The following is a 25,830-nucleotide window of genomic DNA, read 5'->3' as shown; positions in this document are numbered from 1 at the left end:
ATTCTGAAGTTGTGGGGCTCTGGGAGACACCTTTATCTTTTAGCATAAGACAGTTATGAGTATTTATTGAGCACTTACCATGTGCCACGCACTGTGCCTTCTGTGTATTTTCTCATGTGATCCCCATGAAACCTCCATAAGGTGGGTATGAGTCCCGCTTTCCCGATGAGGAAGCTGTGGCCTCCAGAGGTAAGCTGTCTTGCCCAGGGTCATGTGGCCGGGGGTGGGCAGGGCTGGAGTGCTCAACCACCACAATGGCATGCAGAGATGACCTTGGAGTCATCTGGCTTGGTATCTTCAGCCCTGTTGGCTGCATTTTATTACTTTTTAAAAATATTTTTTAGAGATGGGGTCTCACTCTGTCACCCAGGCTGGAGTGCAGTGGCACCATCATAGCTCACTGCAGCCTCCAACTCCTGGGCTCAGGCGATCCTGCCGCCTCAGCCTCCTGAGTAGCTGGGACCACAGTCGTGCAGCACCACGTGGTGCTTGGTCACACTTTAGAACCACCTGGGAGCTTTGAAAAGCTATCTATTCAAAAAGATACCGCTGAGACAGATGAACTTGGAACAGCTGGGGCGGGGTCAGGAATTCGCGGGTCTTTTAGAAGCTCCCCAGGTGGTTCCGAGGTGCAGCTCTGAGAGCGAGAACCACTGCAATAGGCAATGAAAAGGGGTGACAGCCGCATGTGCCAACTGTCTACAAGGTAGCCAGGAGTGTGACACCAGGCCCATATGGTGGCCGCAGTGGTGGCTGGGTTGAAAGGCTGCTCTGGCCAAAGCACACTGGCAGCCGCTTCACTGGAGTGTCGAGTTGGCCCCTGCCCCAGGAGTGACATCCTGTCCCCAGCGGATGAGAAAGAGGGCTGCGAGGAGCAAACAGGCTCTGGGGGTCTCAGCCTCTGCCCCCTGCACCCATCTCATAGCTGCTGTGGACATCTATGGAACACTGGGGAGGCTTCCAGGCCCACCTCCTACAGGCTGGAGGCTGGCTGTCAGCCAGCGCCATCACTGAGGGCACAGCAGCCTCCGGCCTGGTTGCTCATTCAAATCGCGTGGGGAGGAAAACATGCAGGCCCAAGCCTCACCCTGGTCAAGTACATCCGAATCCAGAAAAACGAGCCCGAGCACAGAAGGCTAAAAAATCGCAGTGAGCCTGCACACCGAGCCGAGCCCATCAGACACACATAGGGGCTAAGAGCAGGCTCTGGAGTCAGTTTGAATCCGGCCTCCCATGCTGATGAGCTGTGTGGCCTTGGACAAGTTACTCGATCTCTCTGAGCTTCGGTTTCCTGGTCTGTAAAGCAGGGATGAGACTAGCAATGACACTGAGATCGGGGCAGAGATGAGAAGGGGTGATGCGTAAACATGCCTAGCCCACAGTGAGCGTTCAGTATTAGTATTACTGCTTTATGCGATGCGTTTTGAAGGGAAGGGGCAGGGAACAGCCATCAGGGAACAGCAATCAAACTCGGGCCATTTCTACAAGTTAAGCTGGGGCAGTTGTCCTCCCTTCACCTACACGTTCCCAGCAGTGACCCCAGGCAGGGCCCAAGGCTGAGCTGGGGGTGGAGTTCCGCTCCTGATCCTCTCACCTTCCCCATGAAAACAGCAGGGAAGGGCGCCAGCTGCCCCCTAGTGGCCAAGGGCAGACGCGCACTGAATCGCTTTCACTTCATCCTGAAATCCCTGCGCAGGCCCCCCACCTTTCCACTCGGCCTCTTCGCAGGTCCGCGGCTCCGAGGTTCTGGCTGGCAAGGCGCCAACCACAAGGGTTTCCTGATGGACAATGGCACTTCAGAAAGCACCAAGCCGACTGCAATATAAAGTTCAAACAGGGCCGGAGGGGGCTGGGGGGTGGGGGTGGGGAGTGCCAGGCACCCGGGCTATGAACATTTGAGTCTGTTTTCTCCATCCAGCCAGTTCATTTCAGAAAGGAAGGCATGCCCAGGAGCGGTGGCAGGTTCTACTTCCCTGTCTTACACAGGTCTGTGCTCTCGTGGGTGCTTGGGATTCTGGAGCTAGGAAGCTCAACTTCTCCCTCTGCAGCAGCAGCCTGGAGTTGTGCTGATGGACTGAGAGCCGTGTTCCAGTCCCTCTCCAGCAAGGGCCATCCAGGAAAAGCCACCTCATCCCCAAGACACACAACAAAGTGACCCCAAACCCTTATTTCCCTCCATTGCTGAAGAGCTCCATGGAGGAAACAGCTGGAAAGGGGACAGGGACAGAGGAGGAAGGTGCTAGTGGCCTGGAGTCTCCCTAGTCTACTGCTGACACAAAATCTTTTTATTCCCCCTTTGCTTTCTTTTCCACAAACCTCTCAGGTACAGATTGGAAGAAACTGCACATGGACCCTGCCTTATTTAACCAGGCCCACCACCTCCAGGACAGCCCCTGGGGAAGCCCCGTCCCGCTAGGTAGAAGGGAAGGCCGCAGCAAGTGCTGAGTGAGCTACCCAGACAGCAGGTGCTCTGGGAGGGAGGGGAGACAAGGGGTAGGGGAAGGCTTCCTGGAGGAGGAGGGAGAGACCTGGCTCTGCGAGACGGGGGCGGTCCCTGCAGAGGGAGATAGAAGGCACATTTCTCCGGGAACCGGGCCCCAGCATCTGAGCATCCGACCCAGGCGGCCAGGGAGAACACAGGCCAAGGCCGGGGCCTGAAGCAGATGGGACCGTGGGAGCTTCGGGAAAGCAGCCCGTCTGTCTCAGGTCTGGAGCCTCAGAGGACCCTCCTAGGCCTCCTGCTCAGCTGGCTTCAGAGGATGCAGAGCGCAGACCGTGCCTCTGTAGGTCCCACCGCTGGGACTGTGCAGAGCTCGGCCAGCATCACCAAGCGGCTGGGGCCTCTCCAGCAGTGTCAGGAGCTGGGCGCCCGCTGGGCAGCACAGGGGCAAATTGCAGCCCCCAGAATAACCCAGAAAGGGGCATCTGGGTGGGGCTGCAGTGTCGTGGGCTCCTCTCAGAGGCCATCCAGGGCTTGCTGGACTCGGCTGTCCAGGGAGGTGGCTGAGTGGATGGAGACACCGGGGGCACCGATGCTGGTTTCCCAGCAGTCAAAGCCACAGCTGGTCAGGGCCTGCTTTGTGGCCTCCACCTCTGGCTGCTCCAGCCCTGTGGGGAGGGAAGGCAGGTCACCCTTGAAAACGCTGCTCTGAGGGAGAAGCTCATCATATTCAAGGCAAAAGCCCGGGCCTTCCTGCTGTGCCTTCCTGGCTGTGACCCCACCTGAGCCAACAGGCCCATGAGGCCCATGGTTACCTGCAGCCCCTCTGCGCACCGGAATGCCCAGCGTTGTACCCCCAGGGGTTTAGGGAGCAAGAATTAAAAACATGGGCTCTCAAGTCACAGGACTTGGCCTTGCCTTGTACTGGCCATGTGGCCTCAGACAAGTGACTTCCCCTCTCTCGGTCTCAGTCTCCTCATCTGGGAATGGGAATCATGATGCCTCCCCCATGCAGACCCCAGGGAGGCTTAAAGGAAATAACGCAGGTAAAGTGCCTGGCACAACACCTGGCACAGCGGGCACACTCCAGAAATGTCAAGTTCCACCATCGTCATGGGCTCTGAACTAGGAACCAACAGTCGGGGTCGGCTGGAGTGAGGATGTGGCCACCTCCTGAGGCCTGGGAGCCATCACGGAGGGTGAGGGGATGCCTGGAGCCGAAGGGGGTTCAGTGCAAAACAGAGGGGAAAAGAAGGCTGAAGAACAGAGAGGAGGAAATAAAGACAAAAGAGAAAGAGAAGGGAGACCAGGAAGGAGGGGACAAGGAGCACAGAGGGAAACTGAGACAGGTGGGAACAGTTAGTGCCTACTGTAGATCAGGAGCGAGCCTGAGGGCAGAGGTAGGTGTCAGGTGGTTACTCGGTCTTGCTCTTTCTCCAGACCAACGGGAAGGAAAACCTTTTGTTCTGTAGCAAGATCAACCCCATCCTGACCACGTCAAGGGGTACAAGTGGGGCAAGGTGAGGCAGACGTGGAGAGTGACAATGCCCTGGTTACTTCCCAAGCTTGTGGGGACAGCCCCGATGACAGGAGCCCCAGCCCTAGCCCAGCCCTGCACCAGGCTCTCTAGGTGCACTTTCCTGCTTGAATCTGGGCAATGATCTTGCAAGCTAGATACTCTCATCCTTATTTTACCAAGGAGGAAAGCCAAGACCCAGAGAGGTTAATTAACTTGCCCAAGGCCACACAGCAGAGCTGAGACCTGTTTCCAGGTCTCTTTTTCCTTTCAAGGGAATTCTCCAGGTGGACCCCTCTTAGGAGCCCAGGCTGGCAGCCTGGCCCACCTACCCCCGGGATACCTGGCTTGAGGAGTGTGATGCCACAGCCACCACCGCCTGCACCAGTCAGCTTGCTGTGAAGTCCGCGGGCCCTGGTCACCTGGCAGAGCTGGTCCAGAGAGGCGTGGCCCACACCAAGGGCATTCAGATGGTGCTGGTTCATGTCAATGAGCTCCTAGGGGAGAAGGTTCCATCTTTTCCCACTTGGCCTGCCTGAGGCCAAGGTCCTGTGCCCACCCCTGAGCCTGCCTCGTCCATCTGACAGTTGTTGGCTGGAGACAGCTAACAGTTTCGCCTACCTGGCACGCTGGCCCTCTCCACTTGTAAAAGAATCCTTCTCCCCTGCAGCGTTTCTCATGGAGCTTGGGTAGAGCTGAGCATACCTTCACCACAGCACTCAGCACATATCCTAGGGCTGGTCACAGAAGCCTCTGGCACTGGTGACTGATCAAAGATGGGCATGTGGCCCAAGCTGGGCCAATCACAGTCCCCCTGCCCTCGTCCCGGGTTTTCTCTGCCCCTTTCCACTAGAGCTGCTAAAATAATTAAATTCAGACACAAGTCACCAAGATGACCTATCTTGCCACATGGTCAGAGATTACGTGGCAGATGGACAGATTCCCGACACAATGGTTCAGCCCCTGGATCGAGCTATACCTGAAGCCATTTACCTCTGGTCTTCTCAGCTGGGAGCCAATACATTCTTTTTCTACAAAAGCCTGGTTGAAATGGATTTCTGTCATTTGCAAGAGAAAAAGTTTCAAATAATATGCCTCTCTACAGCTGCCTTGGGGACTGGTTTCAGAATAAGAAGTAGGTTTAACTCCAGCAAGGCCATAAGCAGGGAAACAGCGGTTTGTCTAGGTTTCTTCAATTATGCAGGGTAAACTTCCTGCTCTAAGGATCTAACAAGATGCATGTGGATGAAAAAATAAAACTCACAGCTTTCACTGCCCAGGCACCCAGTAGTTAGATTTCATTTAACCCACAACGTGCTGGGGCTCTAAGGATGGACGCCCAGCCACAGTCCCAGCCATCAGGAAGTAAAAACCACGGGGTTTGGAGTCAAGTAGGCCTGTGTTCGAGTCTCGGTGCTGCCCCTTCTTGGTCGTGTGTCCTCGGGCAAGGTCTTCTGCGCTGGGTCTGTCTCCTGCTTGTAAACCAGGGTCATAAGAGTATCTGCCTCAGCAGGGTGTGGTGGCTCATGCCTTTAATCCCAGCACTTTGGGAGGTTGAGGCGGGTGGATCACTTGAGGTCAGGAGTTCGAGATCAGCCTGGCCAACATGGCGAAACCCCGTCTCTACTAAACATACAAAAATTAGCCAGGTATGTTGGCGCATGCCTGTAATCCCAGCTAGGCAGGAGGCTGAGGCATGAGGATCATTTGAACCTGGGAGGTGGAAGATGCAATGAACCGAGATTGCGCCACTGCACTCCAGCCTGGGCAACAGAGCAAGAGGACTCTTTCTCAAAAAAAAAAAAAAAAAAGTATCTGCTTCTTTGCCCTGAGATGAAACAAGGTGAGTTTTCTGTCCAATGCCTGGCACAAGATATGTGCTATTAGTATTTTTATGGGTACCTTACCATCATCCCCACTTTACAAAAGGGGAAACAGAGGCTCAGAGAAGTGACTTGCCCACTGGGCTAGTAGGTACCAAGCTGGCACGGGAAGGCAGGTCTGCCTGACGTGAAGCTCCTGTCTACCCTGCCTCTGAGAGCACTCCTGATTTTCCTCACTTCTGTGTGAAGCTCTGTTCCGGGGCACCTGGATCGCCTGTATACCAGGAGCTGCCAATCACTGAAGCATCTCTGCGGAGGCCTACCTGGCTGTCCCGCGTGGGGACGGCTGGTTGGGCAGGGTTGGGGTGGCCCCCCCGACAGCCTGCCTCATACCGCGCCCCGCGCCAAGCTCAGCACTTTTGACAAATGAGCTGACAGGCCTGATGGCCTGGTGGCAGCCCCGGGTGCCTCTCAGCAGCCCGATGGGCTGGATGTGAGAGAAGACTTCTGGGGGCCGCTCTCTGCGCCTGAGCGCCAGGTGTCACGTTGCCGAGGCAGGTTCCAGACACCTGTCACATTCTGATCCAAAATCTGTCAAGGATCAGATGACAGGTTGTGACACAGGAGAACAGTTCGCTGGTTTGAGTGCAAAGCTGTCCAGCAGCCGAGTTGCACATTTCAGCGGCTGCCACAGCCAAAAATACACACAATGTATAATCAACGTGCTGTTCTGTGGCATTCTCCAGGGGCTCGACAGGGTGTATTTTAGGCAGTATTCTATCATTATTAATTTCCTACTCGGGGAGGACTGCGTTCCCTCCTCTCTACGTGGAAGGAATCGAGAGCTAGGAAGACAAAGACTGAGGGAATGAGGGCAGAAACGCAGGAATTCAATGGAGGCTCTACTCTGGCACATAGTAGGTGCTCACGACAGATCTGTTGAATAAAGGGACAGACAAGTCTGTCAGCTGGACCCCTGGCTCGGCCACTTACTAGCCGGATAACCTTGGGGGAAGTCCTCCTTCAGACCTCAGTTTTGACATCTGTGAAATAGGGGTAAGACACCTACTTCACAGGGAGGTGGGTGTGAGGATCAAGTGAAAAAAATGATTTGTAAAAAGCTTTTAGTGGCAGCTTCCACTCAGCACAGGGGCTACAGACTCGAATGCCCACAGGGGGACCGGGAGGCACCAGGCAATGACTACAGAGTAGGGGGGACTGTGGTGACATGGAGATTGCACACCCCTCTCAAAGGGGTCCCCTCCTGTCCCTTCACTGATGGCTGCTGCAGAGCCACGGCAGCTGGGGACCACCCGATCCTCTCACTCCGCAAGGGCAGCCAGCTGGCTAACATCAGCCCATATTCACCAGGCCAGCTAGACTGTGTCCAGGGGCAGCCTGGACCCTTTGCTTCCCTAAGCTCATGGCACACCAGACACTGTGCTTGTGTGTCACCCATGAGACTCCAAGTGTTCTTTTTTTTGTGAGACAAGGTCTCACTCTGTCGCCCAGGGTACAAACTTGAACTCCTGGGCTCAAGTGATCCTCCTGCCACAGCCTCTCGAGTAGCTGGGACTACTGGCACGCACCACCATGTCTGGCTAACTTTTGTATTTTTTGTAGAGACAGCGTTTCACCATGTTGCCCAGCCTGGTCTCGAACTCCTGGGCTTACGCGATCCACCCGCCTTGGCCTCCCAAAGTGCTATATTACAGGTGAGCCACTGTGCCCGTCTAATCTGAGCATTCTTAAGACACTCCAGCGAGGCCACACATCCAGCAGAAGTAGAGCTGGGATTCACACACAGGCCTAACCACACCCAAAGTACGAGGTCACAACCTGTACACTAGAATTATGCAAATGGCAGTGGATGGGGTTATGATGATGAAAAAACAATTTTAGGACCTGTCTGACCCAAAGCAGGCAGTTGACAAGTAGTTGTTGAATGCACCCATGAAGCAGGAGAAGGACCAAGTAAGAAGTCACCCCTGCACCGACACAGCACTGTTATCAGCCACATCCCCATCTACCTACGTGGGCCGGAGCTCCTTAGACGTGACCCCAAACCTGTTCCACTGCACTTAGCACGAGCCAGGCCCTGACCTCCTTCCCTGCTCTCTCCCAATTACTCAGAATCACCTGGGAAGAGGCCTGAAAATAACATACGCTTGTGTGGCACACACAGACCTGGGCCCAGGCCAAGGGCTTCTGAGAGCATAGGCCAGAGGCAGGGCCTGGCCTCTATGTGCTGGCTTCCAGGGGATTCTGAGCACAGCCAGATTGCAGAGCCACTGCCTTGGACAGTGGTGTGGACTCAATAACCCTGGTTCCTGTAGACAGCCTCTTACTTCCAGTACGAGGTACTGCTCTGGGGCTGGAGCCTCCCCCATCTCTCCCAGCACACGCTCACACTCCAGGGAGATGGCATCTATTGAGGTCAGGAGTGGGGCCACGATCTCTGGGAACTAGAGAAAAAAAGAAGGAATGGCTGGTGAGGCCTGGGGGAGGCAGATGCAGCACAGCTGCCCCAGCAGTGGGGTGGAGGGAGGAGGTGTTCCCACAGCCTGCGCCCATCCTCTGGGGAAAATGCCTCTCTTCTGGGCCTGGTTTTTGCCTTCCCAGCTGCAAAGTCAGTGTGTCTAACGAGCCCGATCACTGTTGTTTTCCTGGCCAGGCTATGGGTATGGATAGTACCTTCCTTTCTGCCGAAACCACCTCTCTAAGGGCCCCAATGCCCACCACACCCCCTAGAATCCATCAGCCAGAGGGAAACCTGGAAAATCCAGATGTAACTGTGTCCTGGCCACCCTGAAACCTGCCCGGGAAGGGAACATGAGTCACCTTGAGCAGCCTGTTTCTGACACCAGCCACGAGGGTCCTGGTATTGCGAGGGACTTTGGTGTTGGTCAGCAGGATCTGGAGAGCCGGCGGCCTGCAGGGTGAAGAGGAGGAAGGTCCACACTGAACTCAAGGTGGAGGAGCTGGGTCAGGACTGGGAGCAGTCCGGGAAGCCGCCCCACCCTGATACAGAGGAAGAAGAGAGGCACAAGAGGTGACATTGGATTGGGGGAGCATGGGACTCCCACTGCAGGCCACAGCTGTGCCTCCATCCCAGGCCCCTTGGCTTCTAGCTCATCTATTCATTCAACTTCAGCTGGGGCCTACAACGTACTAGGCACAGCTTGGCCTCGGGGCCGGGGCCAGGGAGGGGAGAGGGGAGACAGGAGAAGTCCGAGAAGGTTTTCCTGGCATGACGTGGACACTGAGAACTGAGGAAGGTAAGAAGCCACCAAAGCAAAGCTAGAAGGGTGAGGATTTCTGGCAGTCGGAGCAGCCTGTGTGAGCCTGGAGGTGGTGGAACCCGGCACAGTCATCCAGTGAGAAATCCAAAGTGGCTACGGCAGAGCACAAGGAGGGGCGGAGGCTCACGTGCATGGGTCACCCTCACGAAGCTGGAGTTTTAGACCAAACAACAGGCCCTGAAATGGATCACGCAGAGGGAAGATGCCCAGGCTAGCTGATGCGGGCAGCGCCACGCATGGGCTCGGTAAATGCAGGCAGGACTGTCCCTAGCACGCTGAGCCCATTCTTGCCCTACCTCGATGGTGCCCGGACGAGTGGCCCTGGTCTAAAACCAGGTGTAGTTAGAGTCAGTCATCCCCTTGGCTGCCCCCTGGTGCACAGACGTGTCCCAGGCAGCCACGCTGAGCTGACTCTCTAGCATGACCCCGTGGTCCTCACCTGCCCCCGAGGAGCTGCGTAAATCCCTCCTAAAGCCACAATCCCAGTTGTCCTTGTAGTGTCCAAGCCAACATTTCTTGCCATCCAACCTGCCTTTCAGAGGACTGTAGGCTGGGATGGAGGGTGGGGGATTTGGATGAGCTCTGGCCCGAGACAGCTGGAGATGGGCAGAGCCCTTGATACCTTTATTCGCTCTCTTCACAGTTCAAGACTGTAAAATCCAATAGGGCTGGAAAGGGCTGCCAGAAACCTGCTTCATCTCACTGCCCATAAGCCCATGAAATTAATATCGATTCTCAGTCTTGGAGGCTGGCCCCCTTTTTTTTTTTTTTAACTTTACAAAAGATGAACGTTCTATTTGGCTTTTCTCTTCCCTTCTAAGACAAGCCATTCCTCAAAAGCGCAGCGCTCTGGGAGGCCGCATCTTGATCCACGTCACAAACAATGCATTTTTTCTTTACAGTGAGGCACCACGCATGGTTGGCGGGGGCGGCGGGGGGGAAGCTCCTTAAGCCATCCGTGGGATTAACGTGGAGTCCGGCCCCCAGCTTCTCTGTAAAGCCGCCATCTGCTCCCGTGGCACCCCACAGCAGGCAGCAAAGGTTGGTTTGCTCCATGCTCCCATCCAGCCAGGCAGGAGGAGTTTGGGTGTTGCATCTTCATCTTTCTTAGACAAGTCCTCTGCAGACAGGCCTGTCACCAGCCCCACCAGATCCAGGGCTCATACGCCATCCAGCGGCCACCATTCGGGGGTAAGCCTGGTAAATGCTCCTGTGATCTTGGCTTGGCCATGGCCCCAGCCTCTTCTATTCTCCTCCCTCCCCCGGGCTGCCCACTCCGCTCAGCCACCCTGACCTCCCAGCTACTGTGTGACATGCCAGGCAGCATGCTTCTGCCTCAGGATCTTTGCACCGCGCTTCCTCTGCTGGGGACCAGCCCCACCCCATAGCGGTGTGACTCATTCAGGTCCCTGTTCAATGTTCCTTTGTTAGCAGCCCCCGACCCCCATACAATCAGCCCCCCTTCCCTTTGTAGCCTCTGACCCTGCCTTGTTTCCTAAAGATGCTTAAGATTGCCTGACATGCTCTCACAGAGCAACTGATTTTTTCTCCCAACAAAGTATGAGTTCCACGGATGCGGGGCTTTGCTTTGTTCCCTGTGGAGGCCCCGGTGCTCAGCACACAGTAGGTGCTCAATGGTACTTGTGGAAAGGATGGATAAACTCGGCCAGCAGAGCTAAGCACTTCAGAGCCGCCGCTTCTGATTGTGTGTTCAGGATCCCCTTACATAAACGAGGAGCTGGAGGTCCCGGAGAAGTGACTTGCCTGAGGGCGCCAGCTGGCAAGTGGGAGAGCTGGACTCAAACCTAGGCCTGCAGACCCAGCACCTCCACCCAGCACACCAGCAACGCCTGGCCATTCCCCTACCCACCCCCTTTGGAAAGCCTCCTCATTCATCTCCTGATGCCCCTAGTAGACTGTACACTCAGTGCCCAGCCCATGTCTTCATCAGTTTTCTAGCTCCAGGGCCTAGTCCAGTGCTTAGGTCACAAGCACCACTCCAGTGTCTCAGGAGACACTGAAGGAGTGAAATGCCACCACTTCCATGAATGATTCCCCAGGCCCGCAGCTGCATCTATGACGCCGTCACTGTCACCCACAGCAGCTTCACAACCCTTCAGGTGTCTTCTGACGATTACAGTGACCGCCTTCCCCATCAGACCGTGGGCTCCTGAGGACAGGCCAGGGCCCAGGCATTTGAGAATCCTCCACACAATCCACCTCTGGTTGCATGTGGATCCAGTGCAACAGCAAACCAGCTTCCACCTGGATCCCCGAGGCTCTTGTGGCAACGACTGCCGGAGCAGCCGGAGGAAGCTGGTCCATGCTCCTACTGGCTTCTGTGGAGTGCAGAGGTCGGTGGCAAGGGTGATTTTGCCTTCCAGGGGACACTGAGCAATGTCTGGAAATGTTTTGGATGGCCACGCTGAGGGTGCTACTGGCATCTAGTGGGTAGGGGCTGGGGATGGCGGCAATACACAGGGTGGCCCCAGCACAAAGAATAAGCCAGCCCCCAATCTCAACAGTGCCAGTGCTGCCAACCCTGATGCACAGCCTTGGAAAGGGAGGCGAGGCTGAGCTGAGACAGGAAGATCCCAGAGAACCAGCCAGGGGCCCAGGTGTGGCGCTGTGGCAGGTCAGGTTATTGAGCCACTAATAGAGTGGCCCAGCTGGTGGGGGCTGCAGGCCAGAACCTGCCACTCATCCATGAAGACCACCCTGGGTAAAGAAGAGAGAACCCCAGGACCCTTACAGATGCAAAAAGGCCCATGGAGGAGGCAAAGCACCCTGGGACAATCACCACCCCACAACTTAATCGAGGGCTTAGGGAATAGCCAAAAAGGCACCTGGCTCCCCTCTGCCATGTTTCATTCCGGGCACCCGACAATTCTGCCGTGGGTGCAAACAACACAGGATGCTGAACTCTCACATGCACGTTTGTGATTCCAACGACTCCAGCGGGAGGGGCCCAGAAACATAAAACAGCCTGAGAGTCTCCAGATGTCACTTCTGCTCCGAGTCCCTCCCAAGCCTCCCTCTGACTTCCATCCTGCCTCTGCCCTGTGTACCTCCATCATGGTGTCGCTCACATTGTCCTGTGGCGGCTTCTGTGTGTGTGTCTGGCCCCAGCCCCCAAGCAGACTGAGAGCCCTTGGAAACTGCACCTGAGCTTCATCTCTCCATTCCTAGACCCCAGTGCAGCATCGTCGGGAACACAGGAAGTAATGGATTCTTGTTTACTAAGCGAATACAGGAATGAATGAATGAGCAGCTGAGGGTCTACAGGCACAGCCATGCATGACTTTCCCTTTTTGATCTCTCTGCAATTTAAGAGCTGAAGGGGAGAAGGAAAGACCAACTGCCAGGTCTCCCCCACCACCCCTCCCTTCCTTGCAGCTAGTGGACTGTGAGGTCCACACTGGGGGACGAAGAGCCAGGGACACCTGCCTCCTATGGTACTTCCCAAAGGTGCAGAGCTCTGCTCCCTGCACACATCGATGCAGCCATGGCTGAATGTGCTGCTCCACCCCCAAGTTACCTCTTTAAGGATGAAATCTTCCCTTGTTGGTATCGGAGGGCTCCTCCTAAAGAGAAAAGTCAGCAGGTCAGAGCTGTGGGAAAAGCTAACACACCTGTGCTACTTGGGAGAGAGGCTGAACTTTGGGTTGGGTTCACTTTGCCTCATTCAGGAAACAGACTAAGTAACGAGTCAGCCCAGCTTCAGTTACAAAAGGTGCAGGAGGGCAAAAGGTCCCCGAAGCCCCACCAGGAAGCCCTCGCCAGGCCTTGGATTCCTGGGTCCCCCTCCTTCTGGACTGCCCAGCTTCCCCCGACAGGCCACATGGTGAATGTGGGGCCCGGGACACAGCATCTGGGCCCTGTAAGCAAGAGTCCTGACCAGAGGGGAGGCCACCTGGGCGGTCTGCAAACTCCACGGCAACGGCTCTGCATCCTGAACCTACAACTCCCCCGGGGAGCTCGTGGAGGCTGCAGCCTCCCAGGCCCCAGTCCTACCCCCGAGATTCTGATTCAGGGGGTGTGAGGCAGGGCCCCAAGATTTCTCCCCATCCCCCCTCATTTTTCCCAGAATTCGTTGATTCAATTCCTCCCAAACCGGCACAGACTCTTGGGCACCGACCATTGTAATAAGCATTTTTAAAATAACAAAAATAAACCCGAGGCAGCACCTACCCCAGGTGCTGACAGCATTGTCCACTCCAGAGGGGTTCCCGTGAATCACTCTCTCGCCTTGGAAAGCCCACTTGTTAATTAGCTCCAAATCCTCCTTGGTCCACCTGAAGACACAGATGTTCATCTTTACTGTGGCAGTGAGGAGTGGGGCTGGGGAGGGGTCACCTGGGGCTGTGCTAGGGGAGGCCAAGGGGCATAGGAGTTTGGGCCCTTGAGCTCAGAAAGAACAAGTCCGCTCTGAACCTCTCCAGCTACAGAGCGTGCTGAACCTGCCCTTCCCTCTGAAGCCCACCTGGCGCAGTCAAAACAGCCTGGGCTTTGGACTCCCATGGTCCTACTTTGCCTCTTTTTTTTTTTTTCTTTTGTTAAGACGGAGTCTCACTCTGTCGCCCAGGCTGGAGTGCAGTGGTACAATTTCGGCTATCTCCTGGGTTCAAGCAATTATCCTGCCTCAGCCTCCCGAGTAGCTGGGACTACAGGTGCGCGCCACCACACCCAGCTAATTTTTGTATTTTTTAGTAGAGACGGGGTTTCACCATATTGACAGGCTGGTCTAGAACTTGGCCCACCTTGGCCTCCCAAAGTGCTGGGATTACAGGCACGAGCCACTGCATCTGGTCCCTACTTTGCCTCTTACTAGCTGAGTGACTCGGAGCCTGTTATCTAACCTCTCTGAGCCTCACTCTCCTCCTCTGGAGAATGGGAACGCCACCCTCCTCAGAGGCTATCTGCATGTGTGTCTAATGATGGCAAGGTGTCCACAAGCAGCAGGTGGCAACTGCCACTATAACAGACCTCTGCATAAGCGCCCACACCTGAACCAAGCCTGCCTTTAAGAAGAACGGGCAGAGGTGTGACTGTTTCCCAGGGCTCTGCAAGTAGATCCAAAGCACGATTATTATGAATTCAAATCCCAGGAGCCCCAGACACCCCTGGGGGGGCCAGGCTGGACCCAGCCATGTCTGGATCTCTCCCAAGCATGTGGCCTTACTGCCTTCCATGGACCAGGTGTGGGCTCACAAACACTTTAAGTGAACAGACCCAAAACACATGAGTATGGAACAAGGCAAAATGACCAACTCCACTTCCCCACTCTTTGCTCTCGGCTTTTGTTTCCTTTCTGCAGATTCCCTTCCTCATGAAACAGTAGAAGCTAAAGGTGGTTTTGTGACCTCTGAGAATGATGTGGCTCAGTGGCAGAGTTATGGAGTAAGCGGTTAGCCTGGTTTTGTTTGTTTGAGATGGAGTTTTGCTCTTGTCCCCCAGGCTGGAGTGCCGTGACACGATCTCAGCTCACTGCAACCTCTGCCTCCGGGGTTCAAGCGATTCTCCTGCCTCAGCCTCCCAAGTAGCTGGGATTACCGGCGCCTGCCACCATTCCTGGCTAATGTTTGTATTTTCAGTAGAGATGGGTTTTTGCTGTGTTGGCCAGGCTGGTCTCGAACTCCTGACCTGAAGAGATCTGCCCACCTCACCCTCCCAAAGTGCTGGGATTACAGGCATGAGTCACCGTGCCCAGCCAGTGAGCCCTTTTTGAAACCCATCCCACCACTGACTCGCTGGGCATCTGTGAGCAACCACTCCACCTCAGACCCTCTGTTTTCTCATCCATAAAACAGGGGTAATAGTGTCTATCTGGCCAGGCGCGGTGGCTCACGCTTGTAATCCCAGCACTTTGGGAGGCCGAGGCAGGCGGATCACAAGGTGAGGAGATCGAGACCATCCTGGCTAACATGGTGAAACCCCGTCTCTACTAAAAAATACAAAAAATTAGCCGGGCGTGGTAGCGGGCGCCTGTAGCACCAGCTACTCGGGAGGCTGAGGCAGGAGGACGGCATGAACCCGGGAGGCAGAGCTTGCAGTGAGCCGAGAACGCGCCACTGCAGTCCAGCCTGGGGGACAGAGCAAGACTCCGCCTCAAAAAAAAAAAAAAAAAAAAAAAAAAAAAGGGTCTATCTCACCGAGGATATTGAGATGGAAAAAACACACAAGCACTTTGTGTAATGCCCAGGAGATAGGATGTGCTCCCCAAAAAATAGGCCGTCTGGGGTCACAGCGCCTGGGGGGCCTGGTTCAATCACTTACTTGCTGTGGAGCCCTGAGCAAGTCAATTACCTGCTCTGAGTCTCCTTCCTCATCTGCCAAACAAGGATTTTTACGGACTTGGCAACTCACATGGTAGCTGTGAGACTATGATTAATAATGAGTTAACATCAGTTAACATACTAGATTAGCATGTGCCAAACATTGTGCTAAATGCTTTCTTAAATGGACCATTGAAAAATGGTCCATAATCCTCCCAATTGTGCCCTACAGGGAAGGTACGATAATTATCCTGCTTCTTACAGAAGCGGAAACTGAGGCTTGTATGGGTCAAACAGCATCCTGGAAATCACCGTGCTACTCACTGCTGGGTCAGGACCACATCTGCTGACTTGGAGCCCAAGCTCTTAGCTACTAACTTAATGGTGCCAACAAGATACACTCATTCATTCAGCATTTATTGAGCAACTGCTATGTGCCTGTGACTAAGCTCCTAGTCGGAAGCAAAACAGACAAGGTCCCTAACTTCTTAGAGATTAGAGTCTAATGGAGAAAGTGAAGGTCAGTAAGCAATCAGGATTCAAATACAAACAAATCCATGACACTGCAATATGTGACTACAAAGCAGGTGTTTCTGTAAGAGTACTATGGGCTGAATTGTGGGGGCGGGGGTGGGGTGCTTGAAGGACAAGGGGAGCCAGCTGAGCAAGGTGTGTGTGGGGTGCATTACAGACACACCACCTGTGCAGCACTGGAACCACACCACGGCTGGCTGGCTCTTTCCAGGGACCAACAGGTGGCAGCGTGCGTGGGAAGAAGTGAGTGATGGAGGCGGGGGAAAGTAACTCAGGCAGTTGATCTAGCCCAGGGCCTGGCCCTCTCAACAAACGTGAGTCTTCCTCCTGCTCTACATGGTTTGTTTTTTAGGAGGCTCAGATTTGAGTCTTCAAAGGAGACTGGGCTCCAGTCCTTTCCGACTCAGAAACACATGATGGGCAGTGGGGTGGGGTGGGGGGTCTCCTCTCCCTAAGGGTTCTGAGAAGGAATGACTGGCCTTCAGGGCAAAGTGGGAGAAATGGTTGGAAGCAGCATAAGAACATACACACATGCATGCACACACACGCACCGTCACCCTCTGCCTTTTGAAAGGCAGGGCCAGTCTGTCGGCCCGTGGAGAATCACTTGAACCTGGAGGCAGAACTTGCAGTGAGCCAAGATCACACCACTGCACTCCAGCCTGGGTGACAGAACGAGACTTCGTCTCAAAAAAACAAATGAACAAACAAACAAAACCAAGCTCAGAAAACAACAACAGCAAAAAAACAAGCCCAGGAAGACGACAGAGCTCTGCATTTAGGGGCCTCATCCACAACTCCTGGTCCCGGGACAAACTGCATAACCTCTGTGCACTGGGTGGTTTCTCAAGGCACATTCTCCTAATGACGGAAATGGTCTGTGGTCAAGCCTGTCTTGACAGGTCTCACTGACTCACGTGGTCCTCCACCAGTAGGAACACAGAGAGGTGACACGCCCTTCATGGAGATGGCCCCGGAGGAGGAGAAATGTCCTAGTCTAATGGACACATCCCCTAACGTGGATTTCTCAGCACACTCTAGTGTCTTTCATAACCGTGTGGTAAAACTGGACAGTCACCCCTAGGGCACCGTCATTACCATACAGAGGACACTGTCCCTAACGTGAGTCAATGCAGAGGTGCGAGAGTTCATCTAACCCACTGCCCTCCAGATCTGGACTCCAGCTCTTTCTACCATACCATGGGCGCTTGAACCCAACAGAGCCAAGATGGGGGTGAGCAGAGGTGGTGGAGAGCAGGAGAGAAAAGCTCAGACTCTGAGTTCAAATCCCACTCTGCCAGCACTAGCTGTGTGGCCCTGGGCCAGCCATTTGACTTCTCAGGGTTCAGCTTCCTCATCTGTAAAATGGCCACCAAGACCCCTCCCACCTCACAGGGAGGTGGTGAGGTCCCTGTGACAGAAGCCACGCCCCGTCCTGCTGCGTGGGAGGGACAGTGGCCAGGTGAGGACCACGGTTACCTGTTGACGCGATCTCCATCCTTCAGCGGGTTTGGGATCTCCTCGCACACAGTCAGGAGGGCCGCTGCCAGACACACCGAGTAGGCAGCGCTGGAGCCCAAGCCCGCCCCGTGGGGCAACTCTGACCACACTACGATATCCAGGCTCGGCAGGGCCCTGAAACACACCAGGGTGCAAAACGTGACTCTCCTACAGGGCAGTGCGATGCCAGCACCGAACCAGGGGCCGGGGCTAGGCCTGATTCCAAGCATCTGGTCCAGTTTTCTCAACTGGGGGAGACTTCACGACCCCAAATGTATCCCTACTGAACATCAGGAACTCAGGGTGAATCAGACAACTAGGAAACAGGTACCAAGTTCATTTAAATCCCTGGGTCACCCAACCAGAGCCCTTCCCAGAAGCACCTGACAAGCCGTCAACCCCTTTCTCCCACCTCCTTCCTGTGCTCACATGCTAGGTGTTTCTGTGGGCCTGCTCTGAGCACATGCTAGCCCCTCTGCCTGCAATAGCCTTGCACCTCCTTATCCCCCAGAGAAATCCCTACCCATCTTTCAAGGCCTTATCAAATGTCGCTTCCACTGTGAGTTTCCCTAGCTACCCTCAAAGACCCTCCTGGCTCCCCTTCTAGGACCTCCTTCCTGCATGCCCTCCTTCCACCACTGCCTCATCACAGCACGCTAGGATTGTGTGTTCACCGGGGGCCTCTCCCACCAGATGGTGCTCCCCAACCATGTGTAACGTGGGTCTGCTTTTGATCACCAGAAAGGTCCGAATCACTTTATCTTACATGTATTTCCCCCAAATGAGAACTGTCAAACTTCGTGTTTGGTAATTTCCAAGAAGTACTTCTCCCATTTCCTAAATACGAAAATTGCAATACTGAAAGTGCGTCTCCAAATTCCACACACCCACCCCACCCAGACTGGAAGATTCTGGAATGCCCTTTACCCACTTAAGGGGACATGCCTCTCAAGTTGAAATTCTCCTTTGGACAGCAATTATCAGGCCATTTCCAAATGTGTCCTGAGCACAGGGCCTGGCCACTGAACCAGCATCTGCTGCTCAAGGGAAGGGCTGCCCCCTGAGGTTTTCCCTTTGGGTTCTGGACAGAAAAAAAAAACAGAGGGGCTGGTTGGGGCCGGGTGCGGTGGCTCATGCCTGTAATCCCAGCACTTTCAAAGGCCAAGGCAGTTGGATCACATGAGCCCAGGAGTTTGAGACCAGCCTGGGCAACATAGTGAGATTCCATCTCTACAAATATTTAAAAATTAGCCAGGCATGGTGATGTGCACCTGTGGTCCCAGTGACTTGGGAGGCTGAGGTGGAAGGATCACTTGAGCCTGGGAGATCAGGGCTGGAGTCAGCTGAGATCATACCACTGCACTCCAGCCTGGGCGACAGACAGATCCTGTCTCAAAAAAAAGGCATGCCATATTACCATGTCTGGCAGGGTGCCTGGCATGTGGTGAGGACAGCCAATGGCTGCTGCTCTAGAAGAGAGCATGTGCGTTCTCCAGCAGCAATGACAGAAACCCTTCCTGTTTCTCCATGGGAGGCTGAATCTGGACTCCCTCCCCAGACCGCACACACACCTCTGCTTCCGGCAGATGGACAGGTATAAGTAGAGAAAGGCCAGCACAGCCAGGCTCTCGGTGACAGCACAGTCGTCAGGCAAGCCTGCCACCTCCTTCAGCTTCTCCACTAGCTCTGGGGTGGGTGTTGTGGCATCACCTTGCTCTGTTTCACAGGCAAACAAGCAAACACAGGTAGGTGAGAGGGCCTCTGGTGTTTTACAAACAACAGAATACAGAAAGTCAGCTAGTCACTGGAATCGGAACATGGATGGACATGAATTTATGGTCTGAACACCACACCCAAGTCTGTTCATTGGCTTTAGGCAGACTTAGGTTTGAGTCCCAAGTGTGCCATTTACTAGCCATGTGACTTAACCTTCCTGAACCTGTTTTCCACCTTGGTAAAACAGGAATAACAACAGTGCCTCTTCACAAGGTTGTCATGAATGTAAAGTTAAATAGGGCGTGTAAACTTTTTAGCACAACACCTGGCATGTAGTAAGTGCTTAATTAACAGTAGTTTTAAGGCCAGGTGCAGTGGCTCACGCCTGTAATCCCAGAACTTTCGGAGGCTGAGGTGGGCAGATCACTTGAGCCCAGGAGTTTGAGACTGAACTCTGGGCAACATGGCAAAACCCCAACTCTACAAAAAGTACAAAAACTAGCCAGGCATGGTGGTGCACACTTGTGGTCCCAGCTACTTGGAAGGCGGAGGCAGGAGGATCACTTGAGCCCAGGAGGTCGAGGCAACAGTGAGCTGTGGTCGCACCACTGCACTCCATCCTGCATGACAGAGTGAGACCCTGTCTCAAAAAAAAAACAAAAAAAGTAGCCTTAACACACACACACAGACACACACAGAGAATGCTGGCTCAATCACACAAGGGCCTAGGTTTCATCTTCCATTGTATAAAACCAAAAATCAAAGGAGTATTAAGTTACCACCCAAAATATTTCCCTCTTTCAAAAGCTAATCATCAGGAATAGGACAGCGTAAATGCGAGGCATTGCCTGGGCAGAAGGGGAGGGTGAGGCAGGTTTTTCCCAGGGATGTGCAGGAACCTGGGCCACTTTCCTCTGAGACACTGAGAAAGCAGAGCCTGTCTGGCCAGCTTACCTTTACAAATCACTCGCTGAGCCTCAGGTCAGATTCTCAAGGGACTGGGAAATGGAATTGGGCATGCGTGTCTTAGGAAATTTCAGGCACTGATTAAGTGCTGGGCAAATATGTGTTGAATGGATTAATGATATACTCAAATGGCCAAGTCATGACATTATTGAGAACCCGGGTATTTCAGAGCTCTGTAATTGAGATGGAACAGTTGTTAAGAGCCTGGATGTTGCGGCTTAGAGAAACCTAGGTCTGAATCCTTTCAGTATCACCAACAAGTGTAACCTGAGCCACTGGACCTCTGAACTTTAATTTTCAAATCTGTACGATGGGGACGAATACCACCACCTATTCCCAGGGAATGCTGGAGAATTCTAAGTGTGCTAACATATGTGAACACACTTAGTGCCTGGTATGCATAAGTGTCCAGTAAGTGCTCACTGTAGTAGCAGGGTGCAGTGGCAGGTGCCTATATTCCCAGCTACTCAGGAGGCTGAGGCAGAAGGAACACTTGAGCTCAGGAATTTGAGACCATCCTGGGCAACATAGTAAGATCCTGCCTCTAAAAAAAAAATGTTCAATGTTTATGACTATCAGGAGGGAGCAAAAGGACACTGAACAAAAGATGGTAGATCTTTGCAACCTAGAAAATGGTGTGTCTCCCAAGGCTCCGCAACTCACACGCCCTTACCTACATACTGCACCTGTGTTGCACCCCTAGTGCCCGCCTCCAGTGTCGTCAGATCCTCACGGCAGCCCTCAGTCAGGAAACATGTCTCTGCTCCCAGGCCCAGAGGGTGAAGTGACCTGCCCAGGGTCACCAAGGGAGTCGGAGTGGTCCGAGACATGGTCCCCCACACCTGGCTGCTTCCACCCCAAGCTACTGACATACACAAGTTGCAGCTGGTTCTCACGGGACATTTCTGGTCTGGCTGGGCGGCCCTGTGCACTATGGAAAGCAAGTTCCATGTGTTCTGGCTGGAACGCTCCAGACGCACGCTCCAAAGGAGTGCCTCTTAACTGAGGCGTCCCCAGAATCGTCCAGGGAAACCCTTTCAAAAACTCCTACCACCACTACCAACTCCCAATAAGACAGGGGCAGAGCCAGAAGTCCATCTGTATTGGTAAAAACAAAAACAACATCCACAATCACAAAAACTCCTGGGTGATTCCAAGATATGATGAGGTTAAAAAGTGTTGCTCTAGGCCGGGCACAGTGGCTCACGCCTGTAATCCCAGCACTTTGGGAGGCCGAGGCGGGCAGATCAAGAGGTCAGGAGATCGAGACCATCCTGGCGAACACGGTGAAACCCCATCTCTACTAAAAATACGAAAAAAAATTAGCCAGGTGTGGTGGCGGGCACCTGTAGTCCCAGTTTCTCGGGAGGCTGAGGCAGGAGAATGGCGTGAACCCGGGAGGCGGTGGAGCTTGCAGTGAGCCGAGATCGCGCCACTGCACTCCAGCCTGGGTGACAGAGCAAGACTCTGTCTCAAAAAAAAGAAAAAAAAAAAAAGTGTTGTTCTAAAATGAGGATTTTGGCCAGGCACAGTGGCTCTCACCTATAACCCCAGCACTTTGGGAAAGTGGGAAAACTCCTGAGGCCAGGAGTTCCAGACCAGCCTGGGCAACACAGCAAGACCCTGTCTCAACAGCAAGTGAAATGAGAATTTTCAGCTCTTCTTCCATCCCCATATGGCATATGGGAGTGACTGTAGTTTCTCATGGGGAACGGGAAGCAGGTATCAATGGTTCAGGTGCAGTCTAAGAAAAAAACCCAAGAAGATTCTCATTTATTCCACCCTGGCTGAGAAACACTGTTCCAAAAAGCAAGGCTTCAGCCCAGGGAGCAGACAGTAAATTGAGAACAGAAAACACACGTCAGCTCTGGGGCAGGTGCAGGGGACTCCACTGATGGAAAAAGCTGGCCTGCTTATGAGTGGATGAAATCTTCACAGTGCTGCCAAAAATCAGCACACACACCTGACACACAAAAGAAAAGAACAGGTATTTTTGAATGGTTTATATGGCCTGACCCAATTTTGGTTAAAAAACCAAGATATCTCCCTGTCTCTATCAATCTTTCTATCCATCTACAGAAAATCACCCAGAAGGATTAATGCCAAAATGCTTGGAGTCATTACTGGGGTCAGAGAAAGGAGAAGGGGAATAATAAGTGATTTTAAAAATTACAATGTCCCGCCGGGTGCGGTGGCTCGCGCCTGTAATCCTAGCACTTTGCGAGGCCAAGGCGGGCAGATCACGACGTCAGGAGATCGCGACCATCCTGGCTAACATGGTGAAACCCCGTCTCTACAAAAATACAAAAAATTAGCCGGACAAGGTGGTGGGTGCCTGTAGTCCCAGCTACTTGGGAGGCTGAGGCAGCAGAATGGTGTGAACCCGGGAGGCGGAGCTTGCAGTGAGCCGAGATCACACCACTGCACTCCAGCCTGGAGGACAGAGTGAGACTCCGTCTCAAAAAAAAAAAAAAAAAAAAAAAAAAAACAATGTCCCAGCATTGACCATATCTTCCAATAATAAGCATAGGTAACTTTTACTTTTATTAATTTTTTTTTTGAGATGGAGTGCAATGGACGATCTCGGCTTACTGCAACTTCTGCCTCCCAAGTTCAAGCGATTCTCCTACCTCAGCCTCCTGAGTAGCTGGGATTACAGGCATGTGCCACCACACCCAGCTAATTTTTGTATTTTTAGTAGAGACAGGGTTTCACCATGTTGGCCAGGCTGGTCTCGAACTCCTGACCTTAGGTAATCTGCCCGCCTTGGCCTCCCAAGGTGCTGGAATTACAGGCATGAGCCACTGTGCCCAGCCTACTTTTATTAATTTTTAATTATACAAAATGCCAATATATTCTCCTCATTTAAAACATGTGTCCCTTTGTCTACTCTCTGGCCCCAGGTCTCTCCCAGGAGAACTAATTGCCACAGGCAATCTGATGTCTATGTCCCCGAGATCTTTTCTATCATTTATACACATATTTATACTTAAATACCTATGTTTGCTGTTTTGCACTTTTTTCACTCAACAATAGGCCTTGATGATCTGTCCACAACAGCCCACACAGATCCAATGCATTGTTTTACACTTTTAAATTAAAAAAAATAAATAAGTGAAGCTAATTTTATAAGGTCAGGGTAGAAAACACGCTGGCAATAGCTGGCCCCTGGCTCCCTTGGGGACAGCCTGGAATACCTGGCCAGCTGCCCTCTCTGTAGGCTCTCGCCACCTCTGGTAAGGCTCTTACGATTTCTCCTCCTTGCACTCACCCAGAAAGCTTGTGTCCAGTAGCTGAAGCCTGGCCACATCCCAGGCCCACTTGATACCAATGTTGGGTAAGCTGAGGTCCACTTTCCCATTGCTGTGGGGTTGAAGCCGGAGAAATGTTCTCAAGTTCAAGGCTACAGCCAGTGCTACCTGTAGAATAAAGGACAAAAGCCATAAGCCTGAGGGTGAGTGGCAAAGGAGCCAGGGCCCACATGCTAACAAGAGAGCAAACATGAGCACAGAGGCCACTCCCAGCCATGCCCTTGCCAGACACTGCTAATCAACTTTGGCACGCTCTCCCACTAAGCCTGGGGACAGCCACCATCGATCAACTAAAAGTTAACATCCACTTTGCCTTCTTCCTGAAAAATTTCACAGGTTCTCAACACCAAGGAATCACTTCCCCATAATCACCATGTTTTCAATGAGAAATATAAGAACATAAAGAATAGCAGTGAGAGGCCAGGTGTGGTGGCTCACATCTGTAATCCCAGCACTTTGGGAGGCCAAAGCAGGAGGATCACTTGAGCCCAGGAGTTTGAGACCAGCCTGGTGTCAAACCATGTCTTTACAAAAAAAATAAAAGAAAAAATTAGTGGGGTGTGGTGGTACACACCTGTGGTCCCAGCTACTCGGGAGGCTGAGGTTGGAGGCTGCAGTAAGCCGTGATCGCAAGATTGCGCTCCAGCGACAGAGCAAGACTCTGTCTCAGGGAAAAAAAAAAAAAAAAAGCAGAGTGCAGCAGGAGTAGAACCTAAGACAGACTTAGGTTCACACCAAGCTCTACCAAGGTATATAGGACTTGGATCAAGTTACCACTTCTCTCCTAAGCCTCGGTTTGCACATTTGTAAAACAGGATAATAAAAGGGTATGCCTTGGGGGTAAGGGTAAAATGAGGTAATGGATGTTTCCGACTCCTTTGCTAGATCATCCTTCCAACTTCTCCATGTCTTAGTGCCCCGGAGCTCAGTTCTCAAACCTCTTCCTTCTGCATCAAAGCTCACTCCTAGGTGATCTCATTCCACTCATAGGGCTTCATATACCATCTTTTTGCTATCATACCGAGTGAGGCCTGAGAATCCCTTCAGTGGGCATTAGATACCTTTTCCTTGCCTGGCTGGGGAGAAACTGACATCTCTGATCTGCTCCCAAGCTGTGCTTCAGGTGTCCTGCAAAATTAGTATCAGGGAGAAGGGGTACCCAATCCTTAAAGGCTCTAACGGCTTTGTACCTTGCCATGTACCACAGCATGTTCTCCATGAAGGATGACTTTCCCCGGAGCAGACACCAGTAGGACTTCTGACAACATGGCTCCTGGGAATCCTAAAAGGGAAAGCCAGTGAGAAGAGCAAAGATCTCCAGATGTCAGAACCATCAAGAAGAGATCTTAGAACACCTAGTTCAAGCCCATCATAATAACAAAAAAGGTAGTCACCGTCCAGCACTTGCTATGTGCCAGAAAGGCAATGCAGCAATCAACTGGACACATGCAACAGATCTGGGTTCAAATCCCAGCTATTCCACTCCCCAGTGATGTCGTCTTAGCTAACTCACTTAAACGGGTATGAACATCGGTTTCCCAACACGTTATATGGACAGAAAATAACCGTACGCACCTCAGTGGATGTTAGGAAGGTTAAATTAACTCAAGGGAAACACTTAGTAGTGTCTGGCACCTACTAATCATTCAATCACTGAGAGCTACTTATTACTGGCTCTGTTCTTCGTTTCAGCTTTTACAACTACTACTACTGAAAGTAGAAATTACATGAAATCATGGAGCAGAAAGAACTCTTTGCTGGACATTTAGGCTGTTTCCAACGTGTCACGATTATAAACAAGGCCACAGAAAACACCCAGTACGCCTCGTTCTGCACACTTAAATGAGTATTTCTGCAGGACAGAGTCCTAGAAAGGGGCTTGCAGGGTCTACAGGTGTGTGCAATTTACACTTTTATAAATAACGCAAAATTATTCTCCGCTTAAGGTTTTACGTCGATTACCTTACGCTAAGATTCAAGTGCACTACGAGCTAAGTACTATCGTGATCCCCACTTCTTAGAAAAACTGAGGCTCAGAGCGGGGAATCCCCTTGCTTGTCCCAAGCTCAAAATCACGACTGTCAAGATTGAGGTCGCCGACCCCTCGGGGCTGACTCTCAGAGCTGGAGAAACTGAGCCACAGAAACTGGGCGCCCGGCTCAGGGCCGTCCTGGGTCTAGGACCTCGCGCCACCCGGCCCCGCAACCCCGGCCTCTCACCTGCCGCCGCCGACGCCGCCGCCGCCGCCCAGGCCCCGGCTGCCGCCACTCCGCGCCGGAGCCTGAGCAGCTCCCGGACTCCTGCAGCCTAGAGCGCCCGTGCCTCAAGGGGAGGTGCCTTGGCCTTCAGCCCAGCCAATCAGAGCGCGCAAGTCTGGCGTACCTTTACCAATAGACTTGAACATTGGTGGTGATGCAGCCAAGCCGGCACGGGTTTTCCCGCCCCGC

General features: G+C 53.1%; 1 protein-coding gene across 3 annotated transcripts; it reads right to left on the bottom strand.

Moving 5' to 3' along the window:
* Window positions 1-1,388: 1,388 nt before the first annotated feature.
* On the bottom strand, window positions 1,389-25,719 carry MVK (mevalonate kinase). 3 transcript variants are annotated; one of them, XM_031650736.1, is made up of 11 exons: window positions 25,603-25,718; window positions 24,574-24,665; window positions 23,344-23,491; window positions 18,962-19,106; window positions 17,370-17,525; window positions 13,273-13,376; window positions 12,620-12,665; window positions 8,621-8,711; window positions 8,128-8,244; window positions 4,300-4,453; window positions 1,389-3,108 (listed from the first exon to the last, which is right to left on the bottom strand). In XM_031650736.1, exons 2-11 carry the CDS (start codon window positions 24,649-24,651, stop codon window positions 2,957-2,959), a joined length of 1,191 nt encoding a protein of 396 aa, XP_031506596.1. In that variant the 5' UTR covers window positions 24,652-24,665; window positions 25,603-25,718; the 3' UTR covers window positions 1,389-2,956. The 3 variants fall into 3 exon arrangements, 2 of the variants coding, with proteins under 2 accessions (XP_031506596.1, XP_031506597.1); XR_004176194.1 differs by lacking the exon at window positions 1,389-3,108 and adding an exon at window positions 4,578-5,428 and having other exon boundaries at window positions 4,343-4,453; XM_031650737.1 differs by lacking the exon at window positions 8,128-8,244 and having other exon boundaries at window positions 25,603-25,719.
* Between the last annotated feature and the right edge of the window lie 111 nt (window positions 25,720-25,830).

Source organism: Papio anubis, chromosome 9 (assembly GCF_008728515.1).
Source record: "Papio anubis isolate 15944 chromosome 9, Panubis1.0, whole genome shotgun sequence".
Taxonomy (NCBI): Eukaryota; Metazoa; Chordata; class Mammalia; order Primates; family Cercopithecidae; genus Papio; species Papio anubis.
Note: the sequence above shows the minus strand (reverse complement) of the source record. Positions and strands in the feature narration are given on the sequence as shown.

Coding starts and splice junctions, on each gene's coding strand:
- MVK (XM_031650736.1), bottom strand. CDS start 24,651: ATGTTGTCAGAAGTCCTACTGGTGTCTGCTCCGGGGAAAGTCATCCTT. Junction 19,107..23,343: donor ACTGGACACAAGCTTTCTGG/GTGAGTGCAAGG, acceptor CCTGTGAAACAG/AGCAAGGTGATGCCACAACA. Junction 12,666..13,272: donor CAATGCTGTCAGCACCTGGG/GTAGGTGCTGCC, acceptor TTTTCTCTTTAG/GAGGAGCCCTCCGATACCAA.